Source organism: Ziziphus jujuba, chromosome 1 (genome assembly GCF_031755915.1).
Source record: "Ziziphus jujuba cultivar Dongzao chromosome 1, ASM3175591v1".
In the NCBI taxonomy this organism is placed as follows: Eukaryota; Viridiplantae; Streptophyta; class Magnoliopsida; order Rosales; family Rhamnaceae; genus Ziziphus; species Ziziphus jujuba.
In genome coordinates, this window is record NC_083379.1 from 494,675 (window position 1) to 521,945 (window position 27,271).

Genomic DNA, 27,271 nt, shown 5'->3' on the forward strand with positions numbered 1-27,271 from the left:
TAAAGCAATCAAATAATTAACAATTTATTAATTGATTGGTGGATTGTTGGTTGTAGCAGAAGCATAAATATAGGCTATGTGTAAAAATATGTATATACATATTAACTCATATGGATAATATTTTGAGGATAATATATAAAAGTAGAAAAGTATATAAATAAACTTATAACTAAGCTTTTTTCGTTTGAGCAGTCGTATATACTGATTGGATCTTCAGGGGTTCTTTTAGTTGAAGTGCCGCACGAATTATCATGATCCATTGCAAATTAGGATTTTGTGCTCGTTCCTCAATTGATTCTTTTGAATGCAGTAATCTTTTAGAAGACTTAATTCTTTGCTTGCTCTGAAGTTGGATGCCGCTAATTAATGGCTTAGTTGTTTCCCTTCCCTTCCCTTGCCTTTGGTATATTTTGGTGTCAATTTTGTGGGGAAACGGTGACTTTGCATAGCATGCCACTACAGAATAATTCTTCACAAGAAAGAAATACAGTTAGCAATGTAAATGGGGCGGAACAGGGTCGGTTTTTTAGTCCCCGTCCCATCCCTGCAGTTTTTTTCTCACTCCGTTTCCGTGATTTTTCTGGTTTTTGGAAGACGGGGTGGAGATGGAGATTTCCCAATTACGTCAGTGGAACCCCATTCCCCGCACCACCATTCCACTTTTTTTTTTCTTTTTTTTTTTTTTTTGGGGTTAATTGGCAAGAATCTCCCTAACCCGATCCACGATATAATTTTTGTGTTTAGTTTTTGAGAAATTTATATACAATGATTTCTTTTGTGAATAAAATATTTAAAATTCAATAAAAATACAATAAAATATATCACAGTCAAAATACATATTTAAAAAACACAATACAATTATTCAAAATTTTAAATACATAAATATAAAGTTTATAAAAATACATACATGATAAAGTCATATATTTATATTCATTCATTTAATAATTAGGTAAATTAAAAATATAAAAATAAATAAATAAATAAGTATGTAGATATGGGTTCGAGGTGGGGTTTTTATTTCTAGTCTCGTCCAGACCCGGTTCGAGGTATAAAATTTTATCCTAAATCTATACTGCAATCCCATTTATTGGGTAAAAACTGATCATTTTAGGAACATTATATCATAGCTTTTAGATTGTACGGAACAAATTATCATTCTTAAATACAATATGTATATATATATATATGTTGAGATCTAATGCTTTGCATAACTTTCCAAAGATTGCAAAGAAAACTTCACAAGACTCAATTTGGTTTTCCTCTCTTGCATATTTATATATATAATATAAAATATATAACAAATATTTGACAATCTGCACACTAACAAGGTAAATTGCACTGGTATAATTCTATGGCCCTAATATGTGAACAAGAACAAGTACGAATGTTTCATGGAACGGACACATGTCCAAGTTCAAAACTATTCATGCAATCATGCTCTATATACCACCATCTAGTTCGGACATGTAAAGATGGAAACGCAGACAATTATAAAATCAATTTGTAAAAATCAAGATTTTCGTATCTTTTGAAGACAAGTATAAAGTCAATATGTAAAAATCAAAACTTTCTTATGTTTTAAAGGTGCGATACGATTTGGTTTTCAATGGTGGAGATGGATATACCAATAATAAAAAGTGGAGAGCATTCGAGTCTCCTATACTTGACGTGCCAAACTGTTAAAGCAAAAAATCAACAATCAAAAATTGTCCATCCTCCTTCACTATTGATGAACCGTATAGGGCTGTTAAATAGAAAACTTCATTAGAATAAAAAACTTCGTTAGAAAACCTTTGAGGGCGCTGATATGTCTTTCCATAAAAAACAAAGAAGGAGAAAAAGAGATAATAATAAGTTTGCAAAAATTATTTCCTTGTACCTTTTATGGTGGCTTCAGCCCTTTATACAGGTTTTTAATTAGGATTTAGTAGAAAATAAAATAAATTAATAAAAATATTATTTAAAAAAAGAAAATATTTTAATTAAGATATCTAATCTATTTAAATTTGGACAATCTAAATATATTGTATCATAAAATTTTAATTGTTTTAAACAAATATACTTTCTTTTTTCATTCAGTTATTTAGAAAGTGATGAAATATACCAAATAATTGCCGCCAAGAGGAAGATTTATTTAAAATATTTTAAATGCCTGCCTTATTTTTCTATTAATTGGTATCTCCTAATGGTGCAAAGCAATGGGGGGAAGATGCACAATGTCGACGCCAATGATGGGATGATCAAGCAAGTTTTGTTGTCAGAAAAACATTTGATTAGGTTCGAGCTTGGTTCACGTCTGCAAGTGGGGCAAGTAAGAAGAAGATGGATGGTTGAGATTGAATTTGATTTGGTTTAAAATGATGCCATTTAGAATCATGTTTTTTAATTAATTTTTTTAAAAAAACTAATTCAAAATATTGGAAAATAATCAATTTTAAGGTTCACATGATCCTTTTTTTTTTTCCACGATTTTTTATTAAAAATTAATAAATTTGGACTGCTGTGTAATTTTTTGAAAATAAAATATATCATATATCAGAAATTTTTTTTTATAATTTTATGAATAAAAATTCGAAAAAAAATAAACGATGTCAAAGAATATATTATCCTTTTGGATTTGTATTTGATATATATCCTCAGTAATTTGTTGAGTCAAATTAATTATAATTTGTTACTTACTTGGCTAATTTAACACCAAAAAATACACAATTACTTTGATTGGTTTCTAACCACTCAGATCCTTCATAAGCATATCAGAAATTGTCTGGCTATTATTAATTACTATGTCACGATAATGACAAGAGTTAATCATGCAGAATCTCATGGACTTTCGTTATTCCCAATAAAAATATATATATATATATAAATAAAATATCTAAATGCATAACTAGAGCACATTATTCCGTCATTCTTACACTACCTAATTCAAAAAATTCTTTCCCACTCCAAAATTAACAGAATAATTCTAATGTGATTTGAAATTAACAAAACATCCTAAAAATTAACACAAGGGACCGACTAACTGTCGGGTTCCAAAACTGTCTGCAGATTGCATAGACCAGTAGTAGTGTCGTAGGAAGCGCCAGGAACACAGCAACATCCAAAAGACCATGAAGAAATTCCAAAGAAGAATTTTATCAGTAAGCCATGAAATGCCTTTTCGCCACATCAGACTTCGTTCTAAGATATTTCAACATCGTCCCAGTTAATTGACCTATCCTCAAAACCAAATTCGGATTCGTGAAGCCTACTGCGAGCTAACCTGCTCATTATGGCAAGACCTGGAGAAAAAATATATCAAAAGCACTATAAGACTCGAATGCCGTGTGTGCACACCCAGACACAGAGTCTGCTGAAATGACTGGCTGATATAAAAGAAAACAATTTAACATGTGCAAAGATTTATGATTAATTGATGTTCAAAGGCAGTCAATCAGCACCATCTGCATGGAGGTTCTTGTGCCTTACTAAGACATCTATGATTACTCTTTGCTTGTTCATTAACTATATAAATCATCAAACAACTTGTCACCAAATTCGTGTGCAAAATACTTCTATGATCAAGTTTTAAGAATATTACTCAAATCAGCATCCAGAGAAGAAAAGTAGAACAAATAAATGGTTGTCATGGATAGATGGGCTATAGAGTACCTTCAATCATTTTGTAAAGAGCTGACCACCATCCGTCTCTAGAGATCTGATACTGATTTAAAGACTCTTCAATTACTTGGTCATGTTTGCCTTCCAGAACTCCCTTCAGAGTTATGACTGCATCCTTTGTTTTTTTAAGGATATTGTTCTCATCTTCAATTTCCAACAGTTGAAGGTCATTCTGTGATGAACTTAGGCTCATGCCGACAGCAAACTGGGCAGCAGCAGCCCAGCGAGAAGAAGCTAACCATCGTCCCCTTCCATCTGGCCGTTTATCCTCTTCTTTTCTCAACTGGTCTTCTACTTCCCCACCAAGTACTAAGCTTCGTAAATATTGGGCATTTGCAGCTCCCGTACTTTGGACCATTTTTGAGAAAGCACTACCTTCATTTGACAGCAGTTCAACTGGGGAATCATTTTCTAGAACCTAGAAAGCACAGAAATTCCAACATCAACAAAATTGAAGTTGAACCTTGACCAAAGTTCTAAATCAGCTAAGACACTCGATCCTAGATTATAACTCACGCAAATTTTCAGTAAGGATTTTAATCGAATGGAAGATTCATCCTCTCTATGCAATGGTATTCATTAAACAGTATAAACAAAATAACATGATGATAAAATAATTCTCAGAAAGCATTAGATCAGACTATACCTGACCAGCATCAAGCAGAAGGATTCGATCACAATCAATAATGGTATTTAGTCGGTGAGCAATAATTAGCATAGTGCACAATTTAAATTCCTCTCGAATGGTTTTCTGAATAAGAACATCAGTTCCAACATCAACTGCAGCAGTTGCTTCATCAAGTACCAGTATCTTTGATCTCCTCAGCAGTGCTCGAGCAAGACTCAATAGCTGTCTCTGCCCAACACTGAAATTTTCCCCAGCCTCCGAGACCTTTACACATCGGATTAAAGTAAACTAACTGATGATGGATCAAGTAATATCAAGAAATAAAGATATGCATATAAAACAAAGAAACCATAAGGATATCATAGTGCAGCAGGAATAAATTAATATCGATGCCCATTGTTGTATGGCAACTGTAGAATTCTGAGGCTGTTCAAGATAAAGTACATGAGCTTCAGGTTGAAATGCTCTAGAACTTAGCACTAACCCTCCAGGACAGAGATGAATCAACTTCCAATTTTACTAACCCTCATAGCTATTACAAAACTCTACGAAATTTCATGAAGCTTACCAAGATTGTAATTTTTCTACCTCCAAGGCTCACCAAGCAGAATCTTATCTTAGTAAACAAACCTAGCTCAACTTCTTCAATGGTTGCTGCACAAATAAGAGACGATCCCTCCTCTTGGAAAATAGTATCTTCAATCCTCAAAACTTTTTGGCACACTAGCAGCCACTTTGTAACACTCAATAGAGCCATCCTGCCACATCCTACCACTGCCACCAAATCACCCAACAAACTGCAATTTCAACTGGCTCTATTTCATCTCCAATCAACATCTAACACTCAATTTAAAACTTCAAGCACTGGTCTGACAGTCAAATCCCATTGTAGTTTCTATTGGGAACTCAATTGCAACTGCAGGTTCTCTACCAAACACAAATACAGGTTGAGTTCCTCCAGCAAAAACTAACTAGACAACTCAACTGAAGTCAAGTCCCTTTGTGGGATCTCAACTTATAATCAAATTCTGACAGGGCCATTTGATTGGCAGTAATGTATCTCATACGAAAATCATTAGGTAATTGAGTGTCCTGTATTTTCCCATATTTGTAATCTAGTATTATAGCTGAGTTCCTCCTAATAACTTCAATTGGAATTTGTGTTCATTGGAGTATCAAATAAAACAAAGAAAGGTTCCTCGGGAGAAATTTGATTGGGAGTTGGAGTTGCATTGTCTTTAGTTTCTTTTAGTTTCCAGCGTTCTCCTCACATTCCTAACAGAAAAATTGAAGAGAAAGAACCAGAGACTGGATGGTCATGCAAAGCATAGTCAAGCCTCAATATAGGTATAGCCACGAGCAGCATCTCCAGCAACAAAGAAAGGTCACACCATCATGTAGGTATAGCCATGGCCAGCATCACCAGCAATGATGCAGATCTAGGCCTATTTGAAGGTACACCCAGGGCCCGAATACCAAGCAACAAAACACAGTCGAGTCTCTCTATTCTGGACTATTTTCTATAGTCTCAGGGACCCAACAGCGTCCTAATCTTATCAAATGCACTTGTATTAAAAATTTTAAGCATCTGTACTAGCTTTCAGACCAGACCTATTACTGTACTATTCCTGTTTGAAAAACTATTGTCAATAAATATATTTGCCATGCATTTACTGCAACTTATCCACTGCATGAGATAGAAAGTCCCTCATAGCCCACATTATGATGTCTACTGACGACATATTTAATATAATATCTTCTAATAATGAAAAGCTATAGGAAGGAGGCATCATTAATCATGTAAAATCAGACAGTGTGGAAATGTTGAGCACATACCTCAGCATCCAGCCCAAGAGTATTCCTTCTGATCACATCTTTCAAATGTGCCCTCTCTAAAGCTTCCCAAAGATCAGCTTCACTATGCTCACTAAACGGGTCAAGATTAAATCTCACAGTTCCTAGAAAGGAATAAAACAAGTTGATCGCTAAAGTGAGATTGACTTCATTCAAAGATTTATCAATTAGAACATATCAAATATCAATAAAAATATTTCATCAATTGCAATAAAATTATAGTGCCAAAAATATATATTACACAAATACAAGTCCAACAAAATTATAGTGGATGGTGTACCTGAAAAAAGAACTGGTGACTGTGGTATGATACCAAGAACTTTTCGCAGATCTGTCAGTCCAAACTTACCAATATCACAATTATCAATCAAAATCCGTCCCTTCTCCAGTTCTACAATCCGAAATAAAGCATTAATCATGCTAGATTTCCCTGCCCCAGTCCTTCCAACAATTCCTACCTTCTCACTCGGAGATATTGCGAATGATAACCCATGCAAAACTGGAGGAAGTTCAGGCCTATAACGGAGAACAACATCCTCAAATTTGATAGAACCTGATGAAGGCCACCCTGGAGGGGGGCAGTTGTTCTCTATAACAGGCGGAGCCTCTGAAGGAAGATCTATGTATGTCCCCACTCGCTCAACAGCATTCAGACTGTTTTCAGCCACACTTGCAAGTCTAAGTACACCAGTCAATAAACTTGTAATATTGAGAGCATAACTGAGGAGTAGACCCATGGTCGAGGCAAATTCTTGTTGGTTATCTGCCCTTCCATTCTGCAAGACAGCAAAGGTTGCGGTAAACCAGATCATGAGGCCACCCAAAGTTTCCAAACGAATAGCAAGCCACCGGTTTCCACTCATGTTCACTAGGGTGAATCTTATATTGTTGTCCATGGATTTTCCATTAATATCTGCCATCCGATCATAAGCTTTGTATGCACGAATACTTGAAAGACCATTCAATGCTTCTCCAAATTGTGCATATACAGGGGACCTACTTATGGAGTCCAAGCGTTTAATTTCACGGGCCAAGCTCTACAGAGACATCAATAAATACAAAAGATATTAAATTCAGCTCACATGATAAAAATATACCAAGCGATTCACAAAAAAAGAGACTCCACAGGTTAACAGTGACTAGAAGTTAATATGACAAAACCATTAACAAAACAGTTATCCTATGGTTTTGCTTTAACCCAACTTATAACAATAATCTTACCCAACTTTTGTTATATTGTACAGAAATTATATTCCATATAGAAGCAATAAAATGAATAATCTGAGACTGAGATAGGATACCAACATAAATGGAATGCATGTTTGAGTAAGTAATCGTTATAAAGACGAGAAAAAGATGGGTTAGCCTTAGCCATGTGAAATTATGATTAATTAATGCAACAGAAAATAATAATAACTTTCTTCATGTTGAGAACTCAATAAGATAACCAGAGAACTTTTAAAGACAGCAATTCAAGGAAGCAAGAATAGAGAGGCTCATGACTACACAAGATTCAGATATGCCTTAAGATAAAGCAGAATATCAATGAATACAGGAAAGGACAAAAAAAACATAAGTGACTTAGTTTTCCTATACTAAAGCAATGATCTATCTAATATGTTGTCAAATTCGTTAAAGACATGAAGAAGGAAAGACAGTTTTACTTTTTACCTGATAATAAAGGTAAGATATATAAAACAAAACCAGAAGTGGCATGATGACCCACAAAGACATAGTGCTCACAACTCCAATCAAAATGAAAGTAGAAAGTAGCTGCGACACTTGACCTAGGAACATATTCACAAATATAGCAACATTTCGATCAATGTCGCCTAGATCCTTCGCAAACCTATTGATGATCCTTCCAAGGGGATTAGTGTGGAAAAAGACCATTGGAGCTCTTAATATAGAGTTAAGCATGTCCTCATGCAGCCTTCGGGCAGCATAAAGACTTGAAATAATCAACCAATAGGAATTAGTCAGTGTGACCAAAACCTGAAACCAAAATACAGAAAGAGAGAAGAAGGGGAGGGGGGGAGAGTATCAGAATAAGATTCTAACAATGTACAACCACAAACTTAGAATTAGTAGTAAAAGAAACACAAAGGAGCAATAAAAACAAGCCATTAAACATTTTCTGTAGATCATTTCACTGTTTTCTTACCTGACCAGTTGATAGAAGCGCATATACAAGATTATAGTATCCAGGATCATACGCCTCTGAAATACCTTGGTCGGTCCAATGGCTTAGCCAGGTACTACTTGAAATTCGAAGAACTTCAGTTAGGACATAGCATGTAAAGAGAATACTCACCACCCAAAGACCTCCTAATGCATTCTTATACCTGCACCAACAAATAGGAAGAAAAATGAGAAAGACGGTATAAAGAGGATCAACAAGTAATTTCTTTATACTTCAAGCAGGAATTAATAAAAGAGCTAACTCATAACAAAATCTAATCTAACAAATCAGAAACTGACTTCAAACAAATGAACAGAGTTGCACCTTAAACAAAAGCTGTCTCCAAAAAAAGCAAAGAAGACAATAATCTAGCAGACTGATTAGATTTACTCACCAGTCAGCCAAGCCATTGGTATCACAAATTTTAACTCTCCTGTTACTAATTACTACTTTAAAAGCATGATCAGCGCTCCCAAAACAATTAAGTTCAAGGGACAAAAGAATTCACTGAGAAGATTGCAACATTCAGTTATAATAACTACTGGAAAATAAAACCTAAAATCACTCACTGGATAGTGTCTCTAACCCCTTTCACAACATAGCACAAATCACTTTTTGACTATCCATCGATTTATGAATATTAAAAACTTAAATTTATGAGCATGATATCAAACATAAATGAGCATATTGGCCAGAAAAAGCATTCTAAGGCACAATTAAGGTGCAAAATGTAACAAAAGCACTCCTATATTTTCCATCAATTGACACTTAAAGTAGCCATCAACTTCAAAAGATTTGGCTGTTAGGATGTTAAATGATTATGCATATCAAGCCAACACAATGCACACTAAATACTCCTCTTCAAGGGTAGACTAACCTAATAACTAGGACCAGACTGAAGGCCTAAGACATGCCCAACCAAATAAGTTACCCCAAAACAAAAAAAAGGTTGTTACCATAATACCAGTATTCAAACATCAGAACAAATAAACAGCCAAGATTGTGGTACCACGTTAAATTACTATCACTTCCAAACAACTAACAAGTTAGGAAGTGGGCCAAACTATACAAATCAAGCCAACACAAAAGAACATAGTAACATATTTGTTCCTAGTTATTTGGCAGGCACAAACAAGAGGAATTTTTAAGTTTAGATTTTGTTGACTTAATGTTTAAAATTGGGTCCCCATTTCCTAAAAGCTTAAGCTTTGAGGGGGTAACTTAACAAACATTCAGATGCTCTTCATATTATCCATTGCTGGACAATGTAAAATGTATATGCATGCATGTATCCATGTTTTATGCATCCTGCCCAAAAACTATACATATTACCAGTATCAATTTAACCTGCCAAATGCAAGGAAAATGTAGATAACAAAGATGGTTTGCATATAGTTCAAGACTCTGAGGAAGACATTGAACTGAAATCCAAGTAGTTGCTAAGAGGAGAAAAGAGACTGAGGTTGGTTTTGCTATCCCTAATCAGAATAAAATTCCTGTGCATACTGCAATTCTGTAATATGCCTATTTAGGTCCACCTAATATAGACCCTATGTATTACATAATCATATATCTGGTACACCTAGTGGTAGTAAGAATAAGAATAACTATGTGTTCAATTTGTCTTTTTCTTTTCTACAATATCTATTTAATTTTTTGCCTGCCCTTTACAGTGAACTTATATGAACAATAGACTTCATGAAATGTTTTTTCATAAAACTTAAATCACGAGAATAAAAGAGCCATTTGTTACCTCGATAAGACTTTCCAACTGACAACACCTGTTTCACGCTCTTCCTGTTTAATGAGAACTGATTTTCCCTCTTTTGGTTTATTTGTTTTGCTTGCATTATTCTGCATAGTGTTGACTAACCCATTGGCAACAGGTTTAGAAGAGGTGTTCTGATCAACCGTTTCACCATCTTCCTGTTCTTCCACATATTCTTCCATCTTTCCTGCATTTTCCATTAGCTTTTGGAACAGGAAGCCACTATTGGAGAGCTCCTCGAATGTTCCATCCTCTTTAACCATACCTTCATGAACCACTATTATTCTATCAACCTGGGACAGAAAATGTAGTTGGTTTGTGACAAGAACTCTGGTCTTCCCCCCTAATTCTCCCCTGATGCATTTATTGAAAACCTGTGGTTAATTGGTAGGTACCACGGGTTAGTCCCATACAAAGAAAAAAAGAATTGAGAACAGTATTTTTCATTAAATTGCACTAACTACATTGGCAGATCCGTAAGTTCATAACCATTCTCAAGGTGCATCCATTAGTTAAAAATTTCAATCCATGGAATTACAAGTTCAATTCTATACAAGGATAACTGACAATGAATAGGACTTCTTTTCAGTGAGATATTATATGCATTTAGCTTGCCATACACAAGAAGCCAAACAAACTCTTCAACCTTCGCTGGTACACATGTTTTCCAATTTGTGTCAGAAGGTTCAAGACTACTAGAGAATTGTTATAAATCAGGAAATTATAAGTAACATTTGTAAGATGGTTCTTCTGTTGGTTCTGATGTCCGATCTCCTATTAAATATGGTTGCACTAATACTCACCCCTTCAAGAAGACTTTATAAAGAACACAGAATAGAAGCTTCTCCACCATTTAGAATGCAGAAGAAATTGAAGTTCCAAAAATTAAAACTAAATAATTAAGTGTAAATGGGGCTAAACACCTAAAGAAGCCAAACTAAAATATTATGGGAGTACATAGTACACATAAGAGCTTTGTTCAGAACATGAATATAGTACACAGAGGAGCTTCAGAACATGAACACCAAGACTATAACTATAACCTAAGTTGGCATGATCATCATCCATCCTATTGCACTTCCTATAGACGTGCGTAATGGTAACATCAGGATTAGTCTCAGAAATCTTTACAGCTATCCAAAAGACCAAAACAGGCATGATTTGGATCCATGTTTCCATGAACCCAGGACACAATGATGCTTGAGTCTAACAATTTTACTTTCCAAAATCCTAGACACGGTTCATTACTACTGATTCGTTACATGAAATCTTCCTGCATAATCCACCACTAAAGCCAACAATGAGAATAGAGATCATTAACAAAATCAAATAAAAAATATATAGAAGCAGAATGAAGAAGCAACAATGAGAACAGAAATCCCAAAAGTCAATAACTATTATTTGACATAAGATAGTAACCTGTCGAGCCACATGAGCATCCAAAGCACTTAGGGGATCATCAAAAATGTACACATCGGAATTGGAGTATACTGCCCTAGCCATGGAAACTCTTTGCTTCTGTCCACCACTAATATTCACTCCTCTTTCACCAATCTCGGTCAGATCACCACCCTGCTTATTCAGTTCATGATGCCTGCTTAGTCTCACAAGCTAAAAGATAATATGGAGTTTTGCATTTTGTTTACTACTTTTTCAAACGAACTTCACTGTATAACTCAGAAAATGCTTACAGGCAGTAGGTCAAGGTCATGCCTTAATGCAGTCACATCTATTGCCTTCTCATATTTTGCAGATTCAAAGGTTGATCCAAATAAAATATTATCACGAACCTGCAACAGTCAATATATCATTTCTATGACCAAATTATTGCATTTAAGAACAATACACAAATTGAAAGGATCCTATACAACGTTCTTAAACTAAAATTAAATAACTAAGACGAACTCTATTTATCTTAGCAAGTTCCACTACATTGATTTATTTTTATTAATTTTAAGTAATCAGATCATATTTATAATTAACATAAACTTTACTAATCCAAATATATAACAAGACATTTTCCCAACTTAAACGAAGCATAAGCATGAATTTCCTAGAGCACGGTTCTCAAAAGGATGCCAAGAACTACAGGTAATTCCAAAGAAACACCACATCTTGACACTTCTCTTCAAACATTATGCTATTTCATCCAAAAATATCGCCCAGAAAAGAGTCATTGCTGCATTTCCACAATTTTTGCATTAGCAAAGAGCAAATTGACGTGAAAAAATGCTTTCTTCTACAACACATGGCCGAGATTACAAAAAAGGACAGTAAACTATGTCAAATCTCTTATATACACACTTGAATCAGAAAAGACATCAGTCATATTATTTTCTAAACTAGTGAGGATACTAGATATTTACAATTAAATTCCCAAAACGACTCAAGAAACACCAAAACTAATACAACTCCATTCAACAATCTCACAAAACTTGAGCAGCCACATCTCTAACAGAACATATAATCATTGGACTCACAATTTAAAGTTTTGGATATGAATTTAAGATATTATGTATAGACACTTACAGTTGCATTAAAAATCCATGAAATTTGTGGAACATAGGCAACCATTCCCCTCATTACAACACTTGCTTCAGCCACTGAGGGAAGCTCCCCAAGCATTGCAGATATAAGCGATGTCTTTCCTTCTCCAGTGCTACCAACAATTGCAACTAAGCTTCCAACAGGAATATCCAAATTGATATGTGACAATGTGGGCCTCTCTTGCTAAAAGGTAAAAATAAATAAAATTCAAAAAAGAATTCAAGGATTTCAGTGTGCAGAAGACTTGTAAAAGCACCAGTTGGAAGTTGCAAGTTTTTGTTTTTCATTTTATAAGAGTTGAAACTTTATTAATAAAAGGGCATGTATATGCAAACGTATAAGGAGCCTTCAAGCAAGCAAAAAATGCTTCATAATTGAATCTCTATTCCTACAAAGAAACACCAATATTCTGTGCCAAAGATACCAAATTTGAAAATTCGAAGAGTGTCCCATAAACCTAACATGACTAAACAGAGTTAATAATGGTGGCCAGTTACAACTTATTATTTATTAATCAAGTTTTTAAACATTAGAACTCTTATGTAAAGAACTACTTAGAACACCAGTCCCTCATATAAAGGTAGGGGCTATAGAAAAAATGATACCCTTCATAAATAACATAGTGATTAAAATAAACACACTTCTTTTTGTTTCAATATGTTAGTATGTGTTTCCATTGGCATCATGAGTATTGCACCAATTGAGTCCACTTCTTAATGCTTGAAGTTTTGGGGAGTGATGGTAATTATTTTTCTTTGATAAGCAACATGTAGATGCATATTTTACATATATCAATGTATGTGAATTTGGCTCCACCACTTTAATTTCTACAAATTCATGTAGAGCATATGCAAACAACAACAACAACACTCAACAAAAAAGCAACCATATTAAAACCTTTGGATCCCAAGAAAAGAATCCATTCTTGATTGAGATAGCTGGTAGCCTGGGATCAAGAGGAGGATTTGGCAGAAGAATCCGCTCTTCCGCTAAGAGTAGCTCCTCCAGACGCTTTAGTGATACATTGGCATTAACAACCTGTCATATCAAATCAACATTAGAAGCATAAAAGTTATAACTATTCCAGTACACTAAAAATTTCAACTGTAAACAATTTAACAAATAAATAAAATGAAACAAAGTGCTGAACTTTGAAAAGATATTTCATAGGCATTTCACAACCAACCAACAAAAGCAAGGGCTTGAATCTTTTGAATGTCACAACTCATCCAGAATAACACTTCTTGGACATATTGATACCCAAAACTTATCCCCAAACTAAATATTTTCAGCACCTTGCCCATATTCCTAAATTTACACTTATATATAATATCCAATTAACTAACCATATGCAAAGTCCCCATCTGATTTAAGTTTTTGAAAAATTAAAATTCCAAGTCTTTTTTTGGCAAGTAGAAAAACTTTACTCTGTCAATAATGAAAACACATTACAGAAAATCACAAAGGATGAGAAACCCTCAAAGAAACTAAATGATTAACTACATCACATCCTTCCAGTTCAACAAAACTGATGAAATTTTAAAATTCCTGAACTCCTTTGAAGAAATACACATAAGAAGCCCTAAACTTGTTAAATAAATACCTGAGTTATTATATTAGGAAGCATGAAAAGGGGAAAGCGAAGCACAGCAAACAGAGACAGCGATGTAAATGCCCTTGCAGGTGTTAAATCTCCCCCAAGTAAAGTGAACATTCCAAATGAAACCACAGTCACCGCAACTGGAATGCTGTTGAGCAGGAATCCATTAAACTGCAAAGAAGGGAGAAAATGAAAACAATAACTAGGAAGTCTTTTTGTATGTAGTTGAGTCTACAGGTTGTCACAAACATTGCATGCAACACCATGACATAAGGTGCAATCAATTTTACTTTGAAACTGATAAGTGAAGCACAACATTGGTGTTACATAATTCAATAACTAGTCTTAAGGTCTGTTTGGGAGTGATTCTTAGGAATCACTTGAAGTGATTTTTCAAGAATCACCGAATTGGTGCTTCTTCTAGAATCACAAGATAGGCAATTTTTCTACAAGAAAATCACCAAGAATGATTTTATATTCTTTTTGCCAAATACTATAGGAAGCGCTTTTATGCTTTCTGCAGTGCTTTTAGGCCTCCAAGAATCACTCCCAAACAGGCTCTAAATCCCTATACCCGTCCTTGTCAAATATACATGAGAGACAAGAACCACAACACATTTCAAGTGAGACAGGTTCTCCTTTTTCTTTTTCCTTTTCTGAGAATGTGGAGGAATGTGGGGAAGCTCACTTGGAGAGCATTCATATGATTGTGTCTGCAACTGAGAGACAGGACATTATAACAAAAGGAAAAAAGGAAATTCCATAAAAAGAAAGGGTACACCGTACATCAAAAAATATTTGAACACAAATTTTTTCTTCTTTTTAAACAAAGGTCTTGTAGCAAACAAAATAAAATATTACATCAATAGTTTTAGAATTCATTTTTCAAATGGTATGAAAAACATACAAATTGAAGGACACCATACCGCTGCAAGAAGGGATGCATTTCGGAACCAAGATAATTCCTCAGTCCTTACACTCAACACCTTAGATTGAAAACTCTTCTCCCATGCATAGCATCTGACCCATTTTCAACATAGACAATTAAACTTATCAACAAATATCTTGATTGTCTCACCCAAAAAAAAAAAAATTAAAAAAATTAAAAAATAAACAAACAAGACTAGAAGTTATCACTCAAAAGTCATACTTCACAGTGTCCATCGCCGCTAAAATTTCATTCATGAGACCAATTCGCTTGTCAGTCCGTTGCAAGCCCTCCTTAGATAATTTCTGCATTTTGCTTATCACAATTGTCTGTTCCATAAAATATATTAGATGAATAAGGAGTTTCGGAATTTCTTTTTCTTGTAATATATATATATATTTTTTTTGGCTACTTGAACTCAGAATCTCATTACACACTAGTAGTGGATATAACCATTAGGCGCCCTCTCAGAGGCTGACAAGAAACAAAACTTTATTTATGATAAAACCACAGAGAATATAAATAGAGGATAAGAAATCCACATTTGATTTATTGTTGCTCTTTATTTTGTTTCTTATCTGCATTCTGCATATGACAATTGTCTGTTTCCACAAATTAACTTGGAAAATTAAGGATATACTCAATCAGAAAATATAATTTATTTAACATGCACATAGAAGAAAAGTTGAAGTAGAGCCACCATAAAATTCATGAGAACCAAAAAGCATTCTTCATAGTGTCAAAATAATCATAACATTGATTAGTAATTGATAAAATATATTATTTCCTCAAATTTGTCAAAATGCATATTTTGGTCCACATTTCAAGGAATTTGGAGCCTTGATATTTCTGATGGGTATAGATATTTTCTTCCTTGGTTGTTTGTGGTGCTACAACTATTTTATGGAAAATCCTAAGTAAATGCAGTGGAAAGCAATAAGTTGAGTCCTCAGATATCAAGTGATTTTTACTCAAGTCAGCATCCCACAGATCTCAAAGAACAATACTGCTTTTCTCATAACCACTTTTCATGATTAGCTTACATTGGAAAGGATTTATATTTTAAGCCAATTGTTAGTTTTTGTTTTATTGTTCTAATCCTCTGTTAATGTACTGCATGGTTTTTGGTTTTAAATAAATTTTGTTATTTATCAAAAAATAACAATAAAATCTTGATGGCAGTAAAAACAAACAGGAAGAATTATAAAATTGGTAAAACTTTAAGTGGGAACTCTTGTACCTGTACGGGGAACATAAGGACCAACATTAAAGCTCCAACTAGTGAAGACACACCCAATTGTTGATATAGAAGAACTAAAGAGATAACAATTCGAAATGGAGCTGACCACAGAGTATGAAGTGATTGACATATTTGCTGCACAAGAAAATGGAAAAGAAATTAATTCAAATTCAAATAAAGTAAATATATACAAATATCTCAAGCGTTAATTGTTATTCTAGTCCAACACAAACAAAAAAAAATGAACAAATTAAATCAGGCCTTCTGAAATTAAATTGGGTTAGCAGACAACAGTCTCTTCAATAATTTCCGAATCCATCATTGATCCTTGATTGGAGGGAAGTATACCACAACTATTTCTCATGTCTTGGTTTAGGACAATATCGTTGAAAAGAAATTGTAGAATTTTTTAACAGAAGGTTTCAAGATGTGAGAAATCTATGGGATCATATCAAGTTTCAGGCTTTTTTATGACCAACCACTTCAAAAGAGATTTTTAAGGATATTCCAATTTCTTTGATTTTTAAATTGAAACGATATAATATAATATGTTGTATTTTAGTTTATTTTTTGCAATGTCTTTGAGGGTTTATGATCCTCTTTAATATTTTAAATGTTTTCTTCTTATCAACAACGTAATGTTTCCTACCAATACATATAAGATACTTCCACCTGTCCCCAAGTAACATAGCTACTGAGGAAAAACTTTGCTCCCAATTAAACATTAATCAAGGAATTTTTTGCAGACAACTTAAAATGACATTAATGCTAAAAGCGTGCAAACAAAGTCCCACATTGGCTAAACATGGGGACCCTAGAGGGTCTATTGTGTTACTGCCCAAATTAAGTTAACCTTTTAGGGTGGAACCACTAGCCTTAACAATTAATTTAACAGCAAATGGGCAAGTCTGAAGTGCATAGTGTAAGGCATTGATAATTTGCTAAATAATGAAGCAATAAAATGGTAAAGAGAATACATGCCTGAAGTGCTTCTGCATCTGTTGTCATCAAGTTGGTTATTTTTCCAGTTGCAAACTTCTTACGAGCTTCATGAGTTAGCCTCAAAGATTTGCGAAATACAGCAGCAACCTAGAGAGTAATGCAACGAATGAAAATAAAATATTTTTATATATCCATGATATTTTGAGAAGGAAAATTCTATTCAAGTTACCAAACTAGACAAAACAAAACAAGGTCCCAACCCAAATCACAGATAATTGGTAGCTCTCAAATCTTCATAATGATTTCTAAGATTACCAGTTACTTATTCCAAGAAAATATGCTGAAGGAAATCCAAAACCATGAGGACACTAAAAAACCAGGTCCATCATGTCCATCACAACATAATTTTTCTTCTTCTTCTTCTTCTTCTTCTTCTTCTTCTTCCTTTTTTTTTTTTTTTTTTTTTTTTGGGGTAGATAAAAGAACACAAATATTATGATGATCAGCCATAAACAATACTCTCCCACTTCCTAAAAAATGGAGCTTGAAGGGAAATGTAGTATTCTCCTCCAAAAGAATTGCAAAATCTTCTTTTACTAACAATTTATAACACTGCTTTCACCCAAACAACCAGTTACCAATGCTTCCACTGCATATATATATGAAATTTGACCCCTACTATTCTCCATCCAAAATCAGTGCCAAAAATCAGAGCTAATTTAGGAAAATCCAAACTACCCTACTAGCATAAGGCACACACCTATGTAATGCACAACCAATAAGCAAAATCACATTCCAAAATGATAAATTGATTCCGGCGATTTTACTGAGCATGCAGCATGAGGAGATAAAAAGGTCACGCCTCCAAAGTAATTACTTTCTGAATCCACAAAATCTCAAAGTAAAAGGGAAATCTAAATAATTATAGGGTTGCCAAGGTCGAAGAAAATCTTACCAAGGTGGATCTTAACCGATAACCAACACGCATGACATTCTGGAAATACTGAGCTTCACATAATACCCCAAAAACCTGAACCAAGGATACCGATCAGAAGTTCAAAATGATTCTTAATTAGTCATTCTAAAGCTTTCAAGTTAATTCAAAATTCCATAGAAAGAGGATATAAGTAACAACCAAACTTCTCCAATTTAATGCATCATAAAAGCACAAACCTACTAATAAATTCATAAACTATTAAAAGCACAAACTAAAACAACAAATTTACACTAGAATAGAAAGAATCTACTGCATTAGGCACTTGCAGAATTGTTTTCCAGGACAACTTTGATCATTTCCTCATAGATAAATTAAATTTGATACGTTTAAAATAACATGAATAAAAAAGTTTAATGTTATTTGATCAACCATAATCCACCATTTCAACTATAGAACTTTTAGTTACTGCATCACCACAAAGCAAAATTGCCATGAAAATCTAAGCCGATGTTTCTTGTGACTGTGCAGTCTATAACAATATTGCTGTCCAAATGGGAGGCTTTTGTAATAATTACAGGCTTCCAGTTCCAAGAAGTTTAAGGATATATGTGAGAGAGAGAGAGAGAGAGAGAGAGAGTGTGTGTGAGTGTGTGTGTGTGTGTGAATGAGAGAGAGAGAGAGAGAGAGAGAGAGAGTGTGTGTGTGTGTGTGAATGAGAGAGAGAGAGAGAGAGAGAGAGTGTGTGTGTGTGTGTGTGTGTGTGCGAGCGCGCGCGCGCGTGTTTCTTTAATTCATAAAAGTTGGAAGGATGCAATTTATTACTGTTATTTCAATTTTTACTGTATTAGAGGATTTGTCATCCTGTTCTATATGTCTTCAAATTAATAAAGCCAACTTTTCTATCAAAACATTACATATAATTGTCCAAAACAGCAATTATAGGCATTACATATCATCATCCAAACCACAAACTACAGGCAGTATACAATAAAGACAGGAACACAATCAATATATTGACAAATGTAAAAATATATTGCCAGAATAGAGATTTTGCATCATACCACTCCAACAAATATTGAGAAGGCATAAATGTAACCAATCCATGCCGGATCCCCTTGTTGCATAGACTGCGAACGGTGTGAGAAACAATTTAATCAAACTACTTTGAAAAGCCAGCATGAATAGAATTAAACTTTAATCAGGAATATTAACTTCACTCTGATTTAATACTACTCACCAAACATGTAAATGTAGAGCTAACACAAGTTACACAAATAGACAGTGCTTAACACAACCTCTCATGTTCAGAATCTAATAATGGGATAGAAATCGAGCTTTGCACATGCAACTTAATAATAACAGAAATGGGCGTTGGAATTTGAACACGAGATAAGATAGAAACAAAGCTCTTCTACCATGTCAAGTTACCACTATTACAAGCTTACCTCTTTTTCATATTCTTGAAATGAATGCTTGCTGATATATTAACCACGACTCTGGCACGCATTCATTTCAAGAAATCACAAGCAAGCTGGAAATGGAAAACATTAACATGCCAACTTGAGGGGGGTGATGAAGAAATCAAGCTGCTTGGAGAAAAATTAGAAGTCATGGAATTCTCTCTTTAATAGGGAAAGTTGACTGACCTCTCAATGTGTGAGCTACTCATTTAGCTCCCTTATTTTGTGTGGTTGACCAAGTAATTTCAAGATTTATATTTAGTTTCCTATGTTTTTTGTGTGTTCATGCCCATATATTTTGTCATACTTCTAACAAATATGAATAAGATATCATTCCTCTTTAAATATTAGTAAACAAGTACTTTTAAAACACATGTAAATGTATTTACATTCAAATTAGATCATGAAGAACTCTAGCCATCAAACTAATATAGATTCAGATGTACGATGTCTTACAAATATGAATAAGAAAGATATCAGTCCTCTTTAAAATTTTGAAAACAAGTCCCTTTTAAAACAGATATAAATGTATTTATATTGAAATTAGATCATGAAGAACATCTAACAGTCAAACTAATACAGATGTAGGACACAGCCACACTTGATAAGTACAGCATGGACAGTTGGACTAACATAACCTGAACAAGGTAGGGCATATATCCAGTAAAGTATAGAATTTTAAAATTAAAAGAAAAGAACTAACCTGTAGGAGTTGATTCAAGATAAGAGGCCCCACAAATTGTGAAAGATCATTGCCAATCTACAATATGTAAATAAAAGGAGTGAAACATTAAATGGTATGACATATTGTTGAAATAAAGAGAGGAAAAGAAAAAAGAACATAATATTGAAGTAAAAAAAGATTAACACTCTAGCCAATGTGTTCTACTCACATTTAACCTTCTAACACTTCCCCTCAAACCATTAATACAGTCAGAATTTAACAACAAAAACAGATACAAAACCGTAGTAGGCAAATTGATACAATTAATTATTACTACACTGGACATTGCTTCTTCAATTACTGCAGTTTGTCAATTTGTGGATTCCCTAAAACAAATTCATTAGGAAGCAGTATGTGGAATTCTCAGGTATCTTAAAGGTACTCAGGGTTTGGGGATTTCACAGAAAATGAAATGAGTGTTGAAGGCTGCTCTGGTACTATGTTGAAACAAAGACATGAAAAGAAAAAAGAATTAAACATTTAGATATCTCCAAGTGTTTATAGTTATTGTGCAAGCCTACACGGTAGGATGAGTGTTGGTAACTGTTTGTGTTGGCTTGATATGCATGGTTGGATCCATCCTAATGTTTTAAGTTCTTGAAAATTAATGTTAATTTAACAAATTTAAAGCCAAATGAAGATCCAACAAAAAATTCAAGAGAATACGCTCACTACCTTAAAAAAGCCTCCCAACCAAAACCTACAAGCAAAAAAAAAAAAAAAAAAAAAGGCAAAAGAAAACACAAATTAGATGCATACACATAAGAATACACAGCTTCCATCTAAATTGTATATTAATTAACTACCTTCCCCCAAGGCTATTGTTCAATGCTCTTAAAAGCCATGGTTTTGGCTTTCGAGATTCCTCAGTCCAACATCTTTGGAACCTAAAAGTTCAAAAGAAAATTATGAACAACCATGACCTATTAGAATTGTACAATGCAAAGAGTAGAGAACAAGCACAGACTTAGCATTCAGTGTTTCAGTCCTGTCCCAATCATCCAACTTCCAAACATCTTTCTCTGTAACAGGTCTTTGATACCCAAGCTTCATAATGGGATTCATCCATGAAAAAATTATTTCTGGTAAAAAGAACACAACCAAGAAATGAGTTGACAAATATATCATAAAAAAATTCAGAGATTTAAAGAACACTATAAATCGTCTATGAACCATCTAAAAACAAGCACAGAACAAGAAAAAATGGTGGAGATAGATATTGAATGATCCTATTCTTCCATAAAGCTTTACAAATTATCTAAGCTAGCTTTAAATTAAAAGGTAATGAACATGAAGGAAGATTGATAAATCATTTACAAAGAGATTTGACAGCGAAAATAAAACAAGAAACTAAAAACCTTCAACAGGTGCATTATATGTGTCTTTTTCATTTGCAGACCATTTAGACGACAAACTTTACTACTTTAATACTATGAATAATTAAATGTTTCTCTATCACATTGTAATTTTAAGTTTCAATAGACACCAAGCACAAAGGTTATTTGTCTTGATGGATGCTTACTTGAAAATATGTTGGCGTGCCTCTCAGGACATATCTGCTCTCCTCCAGGAAGTTGTTGATATGCTGTATCATCTATTAGTTCAATCCGGATTGGAGTATAACCAGGATAGGGATCCAATTGTGGAAGATGCACGAGCAGAAGTACCCCAAACAAAACCTGCATCAAAACAATAGCACAAAGCAATGGCATAGCCATGCTTTAAATATAATAGAAGGTAAAATATAAGATCTCAAGTAATACTAGTGTTTCCAGCATTTTGATTCTTTCCTTAGCATACTTGTTTGTCTAGGTTTCATATCTACATGTGCAATATGAATATGAACGCCATGCATAAGCCCTATACCTTAAACTCCTTTCATTTAATTTCATTAACTAATAATGATGCTTATACTCAAGCTGGAAAATGGCTTGATAAAAATTTGACACCTTTTATTTTTTATTTTTTCAGTCTGACTTTTTGTACTTATAAAGGTACTTACTTTAATATATCCAATGTAGAGATTTATGATAGAAAGCTCAAAACTTTGACAATTTGTACTTACGAGGGTACTTAACTAATATTTGACATTTTTCCTTGTGAAGGACAAACTCACCAAGAAATTCTTTCTATAGGGGCACCATGAGCAATGCCTCCACAAAGTTCATCAAACTTCTTTCACTTCATCTTATCCCCAGATTCTTTTTTATCAGATTTCCCCGTGAACAGTAACATCCAATAGATGGCAATCTAGGCTTGGTCACCTTCTGATGTAGATAGTCAAGTTTTTTGTCTTTGTAATGAAAAATATTGTGGTTCTTGTTTTGATTTTTGTAATTCGTGTCAATATGTCAAAACCCATAGGCTAGCCTTTGTACTGTCAAGTCAAAAAGCAATGAAACCATTTGAACTGGTGCATTCAGATTTACGGGATCCTTCCCCAGTGAACTTTGTTACTAATATGAAGTATTTCCCACTGATTACTGATGATTTTTCAAGATTTACTTGGATATACTTTCTCAAAACCACAGATAAAGCATTACCTACTTTCTGAAATTCAATACCTTAGTTCAAACACCTGAACAAAATGGAAGGGTTGAAACAAAAACTAGACATGTAGTTGAAATGGAGCTTACTCTTTCATCTCATCGTCAAGTTCCTCTCTCTTTTTGGCCCTATGGCTTCCAAACTTTTACTTATCTGATATATGGGTTCCCACACATGTTCTAGAAAACAATTCTTCTCATGAACTTTTCTATCATCACATACCAAATTACTCTTTTCTTAAAACGTTTGGATGTGCTTGTTCACCCTTTATTTGACCCTATAACAAACAAAATGCGCGTGTGTTTTTTGGTTATAATTCAAAACATACATGTTATCCATGTCTTGACGGATTTAAAGGTCAAATTAATGTCTCCAGAAATGTCTTTTCTCATATGTTGCCACTTCTCCTAATATTCCTTCTCATACACCTGCTTATACTATTTCTTTGTCTCCCTCATCTTCAACTAACTCTTTTTTCTTTACACCGTCATGTTTTTTCCTTTTGTCTTATATACATTCTAATTCACCTCATCTATCTTCATTATACACCTAATTATTCTTTCCTTAAAGCTTTTGGGCATGCTTGCTCTCCCTTTATTCAACCATATAACAAACACAAACTTGAATTTCCATCTGTAAGAGTGTTTGTTGATTCATTACAGTTCAAAATATAGATGTTATCTACGTTATGTGTTGACTGATTTATAGGTCGAATTTATGTCTTTAGAAATGTTCATTAAATTAATGAACAGTCGTTTCCCTTTGCCTCATCTGTTGCTACTTCCCCTCCTGATATTTCCTCCTTCTCACATACCTCTTTCTACTATTTCTTCGTCTCTCTAACTATTTTCCTTCCACATCGTCTTATGTTTTTTCCTCTCTTCTAATATCCATGCTAATTCAAATAATCTATCATCATCACATAACTAATTACTCATTTCTTAAAAAAAATTTGAATGTTCTTGCTCTCCCTTTATTAAACTCTATAACAAACACAAACTTGAATTTAAGCCAGTAGAATTTTTTTTCTTTTGGGTTATAGGTCAAAACCTAAATATTATCTATGTCTCGACATATTTACAGGTTGAATTCATATCTATAGAAATTCTTTTCCTTTTGCCTCATCTGTGACACTTCTCCTTCCAATATTCCTTCTTCTCATGTACCTGTTTCTACTATTTCTTTGTCTCTCTCATCTTCAACTAACCTTTTTTCTTGTACATCATCTTATGTTTTTTCGTTTCTTTTAATATACATTCTTGTTTACTTAATCTATCATCATCATAGAATATCTAAAATAAAATGAGCAGTTTTTGAATGTCTAAACAGAACTCCATAAACAGACATCATTTATAGTTTGGCCACATAAAATGCCTCTCCACAATTCCAAGGGCCATTTATGGCCTGAGGCTGACTAGCTGATAACTCAGAAGACCAACTTGGAGGAACTATCAGAATAGAATCACAAAATTGGATTTTAAAAAAACAGCATAACCTATATCACAAAGAAAGATAAAACTGGCAAACCTGTATGACAACTTCGCTGACGTATAAATACAGTACAGAACTGCAAAAAAAACAGAATAGAAGTATAGAACAGTGAGTTTTTATTGTATCTCACTTACATCCAAACTTTCATGTACCATTAAAAAAAAAAAAAAAAAAAAAAAAAAAGCCGAGATTTGGTATTCTAGAATCAACTAGTTTGGCAAGGCAATTAGTATGTCAAATGGCATTTCAAGTTGAGAGTTGTCAATCATATCACAGACGTTTAGCTGTCATTCAAAAACTGACTATATGACAGACATACAACTTGACACTTATAATCTCTTTTCAAGGTAAAAATGGATGGTTAGATTTTCGCAAGAAACAGATTAAAAGGTTAAAGAAATTAAGAAGAGAAATGTGGCATACTCCCATTGGACTAGGTGAAAAAGACTTTGACAAAGTCAATTCTTGGTTTAATCCCATAATTGACACTGTTTTTTTTTTTTTTTATCATTATAAAATTCCTAATCTAAAGAGAAGGAGAGCATACCTCGAATACATGACCTTATAAGTGTAGGTGTGAGTAAGGGGCAAATCAATTAATTGTACCAACCTCATTTGACTAATAGACCCTAAAATGATGGATGCAAATTAACAAACTACAAAAGTAAAGGTAGGAAAACTCTGTTAGTAGTGTTCCCGCCATTGAAAGTTGTTGGCAAGGGAAAGAGATACAGGGTGATGATTATATATGAATATGACTGAAATGAATTAACAATTGGTTAATGGGTGAGAGAGAGAGAGAGAGAGAGAGAGAAACCTATCATATAAATCCTTCACTGAAAGAATGAGGTTGAGCAACACAGCATCCCCAACTAAAGCATAAATGACTCCAAATCTAACAAACCATCGAACTTCACGAATGTAGACTTTGGTTTCTACAGCGATCATAACCAACATAGAGCACCAGGCAATAGCCTCAATGATCAGAGAAATCATCTGCCAGAGAAAATAAATTAATTAATAAATACTAAGCAATTAAAGTTTGCTTACTGAAGCAGGTTAAGCATGCTCAAACATGCTGAAGGATCCTCTGTAATATAGAACAAACATAAATTTCAAGCTATAGCCCAGTTAAATTAATATTTTAAACATTGGAGAGGCATGTGAAGAAACCCACCTCAAAAGGAGCAAGACCACTCTGTCCATCCAAATTCAGGACTGAAATCCCCATTATCAATCTGAACAAAGGCTCCGCCGTACAGTAAGCAGCCAATAACCCCAACATATAGTTGTAAAGTTTGGACCTTAAACAGAATCTTTGGGCTTTGAAATCCTTCTTGATCCTCCATATTCTATATAAGCACAGACCCAGAATAATCAAATGAGAAACAGAGACCACCAGCGAGTCCACCGCACACGGTGTGTAGGCACCAAGAGCATTTTCCACCGCTTTTTCCCACACCCCATTTGCCACGGGGCGGCAATACCAAACCAACGGCCCAAAACCCATTTTTCCTTATCACTGCTACTAGTCTACAGAACTCTTCACTTAAAAGCACATAATTCCCACAACTTGTCCCAAAAGACTCGTCCTTCACGCTTCAGCTCAAGGATGAGACCAAGTCTCCATTCCTAATCCTGCAATATGGTCATCAATCTAATAAGAAAAAAGGACAATATCATCCAGTCAACTAAGACCCAATATATCAAGTTGTGATTGTAGGGCGGTTTTCATCCAACATTATTAACTTATTTTCAATGGCTTTTTCAGCAAGAAAACTACTAAAATAAACAAAAATCAAACGTCCAAGCTGCATAGGACGAAAAACTGAAAGCCTATCTTCTACATACGATTGAACTATTTTCTAAAAGCTTATGAATAATTAAACACAATTAAAAAAAGAAAAAAAAAATTCAAACTTTTTACGAGAAGTAAAAACCAATGCATTAGTCGAAGCTGAGACGCCCAAGTTTCTAATTTGTTTTGTTCCAACAAATCAAAAATCAAACACTTAACATGCAAATCTCTATTTTCACACTAAACAAACAGAGCACAAGCTTCAAATTACAAAATAATGATACAACTCAAATATTTTAAAATTAAAAAAAAATAGAAAAAAAATGAAGAGAAAAATAATAATAATAATAATAATAATAATAATAAAAGTTTGACAAAAATAGAAGTGATAACCGTACGCAAAGCTTTGTTCTGTCACTCGATCGAAACTTAAAAGAAAACAAAATATCCATCCATACAGTTGCAAAATAATCCACGATTTCTCTGACCCATAGTGCCCCAAATAAATTATTTAAAAAAAAAAAAAAAAAAGAGTGAGAGGAAAAGTTCTCGGACTTCTGGTACTGAAAAGTGGACCAAGAAAAACAAAATCTTTTTGTTGTAAATTTAGTTTTTCTTTCTTCTTTTTTTTTTTTAAAGTGAGAAAACGTAATTAGAGAGTAAAAAATCGGCGTTCCTCTTTTCGTTAGTCCGAGAGAAAAGAAGAAAAAAAAGAAGCAATAGATTGGAATCGATTCTCACATATAACAAAAAAAGTGTGCGTGATTCCCGAGGAGGAGGAGGAGTCATCAGAGACGAACGTGGTCATTGACAGAGAGAGAAAGTCGGAGTTAGGGGTTGGAGCATAAGAGCGTCACCTCTTACGAAGATAAGAAAGTGTTATAAAAATGGACCCCCTTTTTGGGTTTTGGGAGATTTCCTGCTATACGCTTTTCCTTTTCTCCGCCAATCACCAAGATCACACG

At 34.0% G+C, this 27,271-nt stretch overlaps 1 protein-coding gene across 3 annotated transcripts; it reads right to left on the bottom strand.

Annotated features, from left to right (window-relative positions):
- LOC107416113 (ABC transporter C family member 2) lies at window positions 1-27,271 on the bottom strand. 3 transcript variants are annotated; one of them, XM_060819001.1, is made up of 28 exons: window positions 27,048-27,271; window positions 25,686-26,146; window positions 25,326-25,504; window positions 24,545-24,584; window positions 21,993-22,149; window positions 21,438-21,552; window positions 21,277-21,357; window positions 21,146-21,170; window positions 20,450-20,506; window positions 19,348-19,413; window positions 18,305-18,379; window positions 17,389-17,496; window positions 16,408-16,542; window positions 15,390-15,496; window positions 15,166-15,259; window positions 14,243-14,410; window positions 13,537-13,677; window positions 12,622-12,822; window positions 11,784-11,882; window positions 11,512-11,664; window positions 10,078-10,466; window positions 8,307-8,487; window positions 7,814-8,137; window positions 6,423-7,179; window positions 6,125-6,246; window positions 4,307-4,552; window positions 3,652-4,078; window positions 1-469 (listed from the first exon to the last, which is right to left on the bottom strand). In XM_060819001.1, the coding sequence occupies exons 2-28, from the start codon at window positions 26,016-26,018 to the stop codon at window positions 417-419; spliced, it is 4,833 nt and encodes a 1,610-aa protein (XP_060674984.1). In that variant the 5' UTR covers window positions 26,019-26,146; window positions 27,048-27,271; the 3' UTR covers window positions 1-416. The 3 variants fall into 3 exon arrangements, with proteins under 3 accessions (XP_060674984.1, XP_060674982.1, XP_060674983.1); XM_060818999.1 differs by lacking the exon at window positions 1-469 and adding an exon at window positions 2,812-3,281 and having other exon boundaries at window positions 27,048-27,269; XM_060819000.1 differs by lacking the exons at window positions 1-469; window positions 27,048-27,271 and adding exons at window positions 2,812-3,281; window positions 26,705-26,864.

What these genes read in the sequence shown, in the direction of transcription:
- LOC107416113 (XM_060818999.1), bottom strand. Translation starts at nt 26,018, where the DNA reads ATGGGTTTTGGGCCGTTGGTTTGGTATTGCCGCCCCGTGGCAAATGGG. An exon ending in ACTGAAACACTGAATGCTAA is followed by an intron (nt 21,358 to 21,437) that starts GTCTGTGCTTGT and finishes TTGAACTTTTAG; the next exon opens with GTTCCAAAGATGTTGGACTG. An exon ending in GCGGCGATGGACACTGTGAA is followed by an intron (nt 15,260 to 15,389) that starts GTATGACTTTTG and finishes AAAATGGGTCAG; the next exon opens with ATGCTATGCATGGGAGAAGA.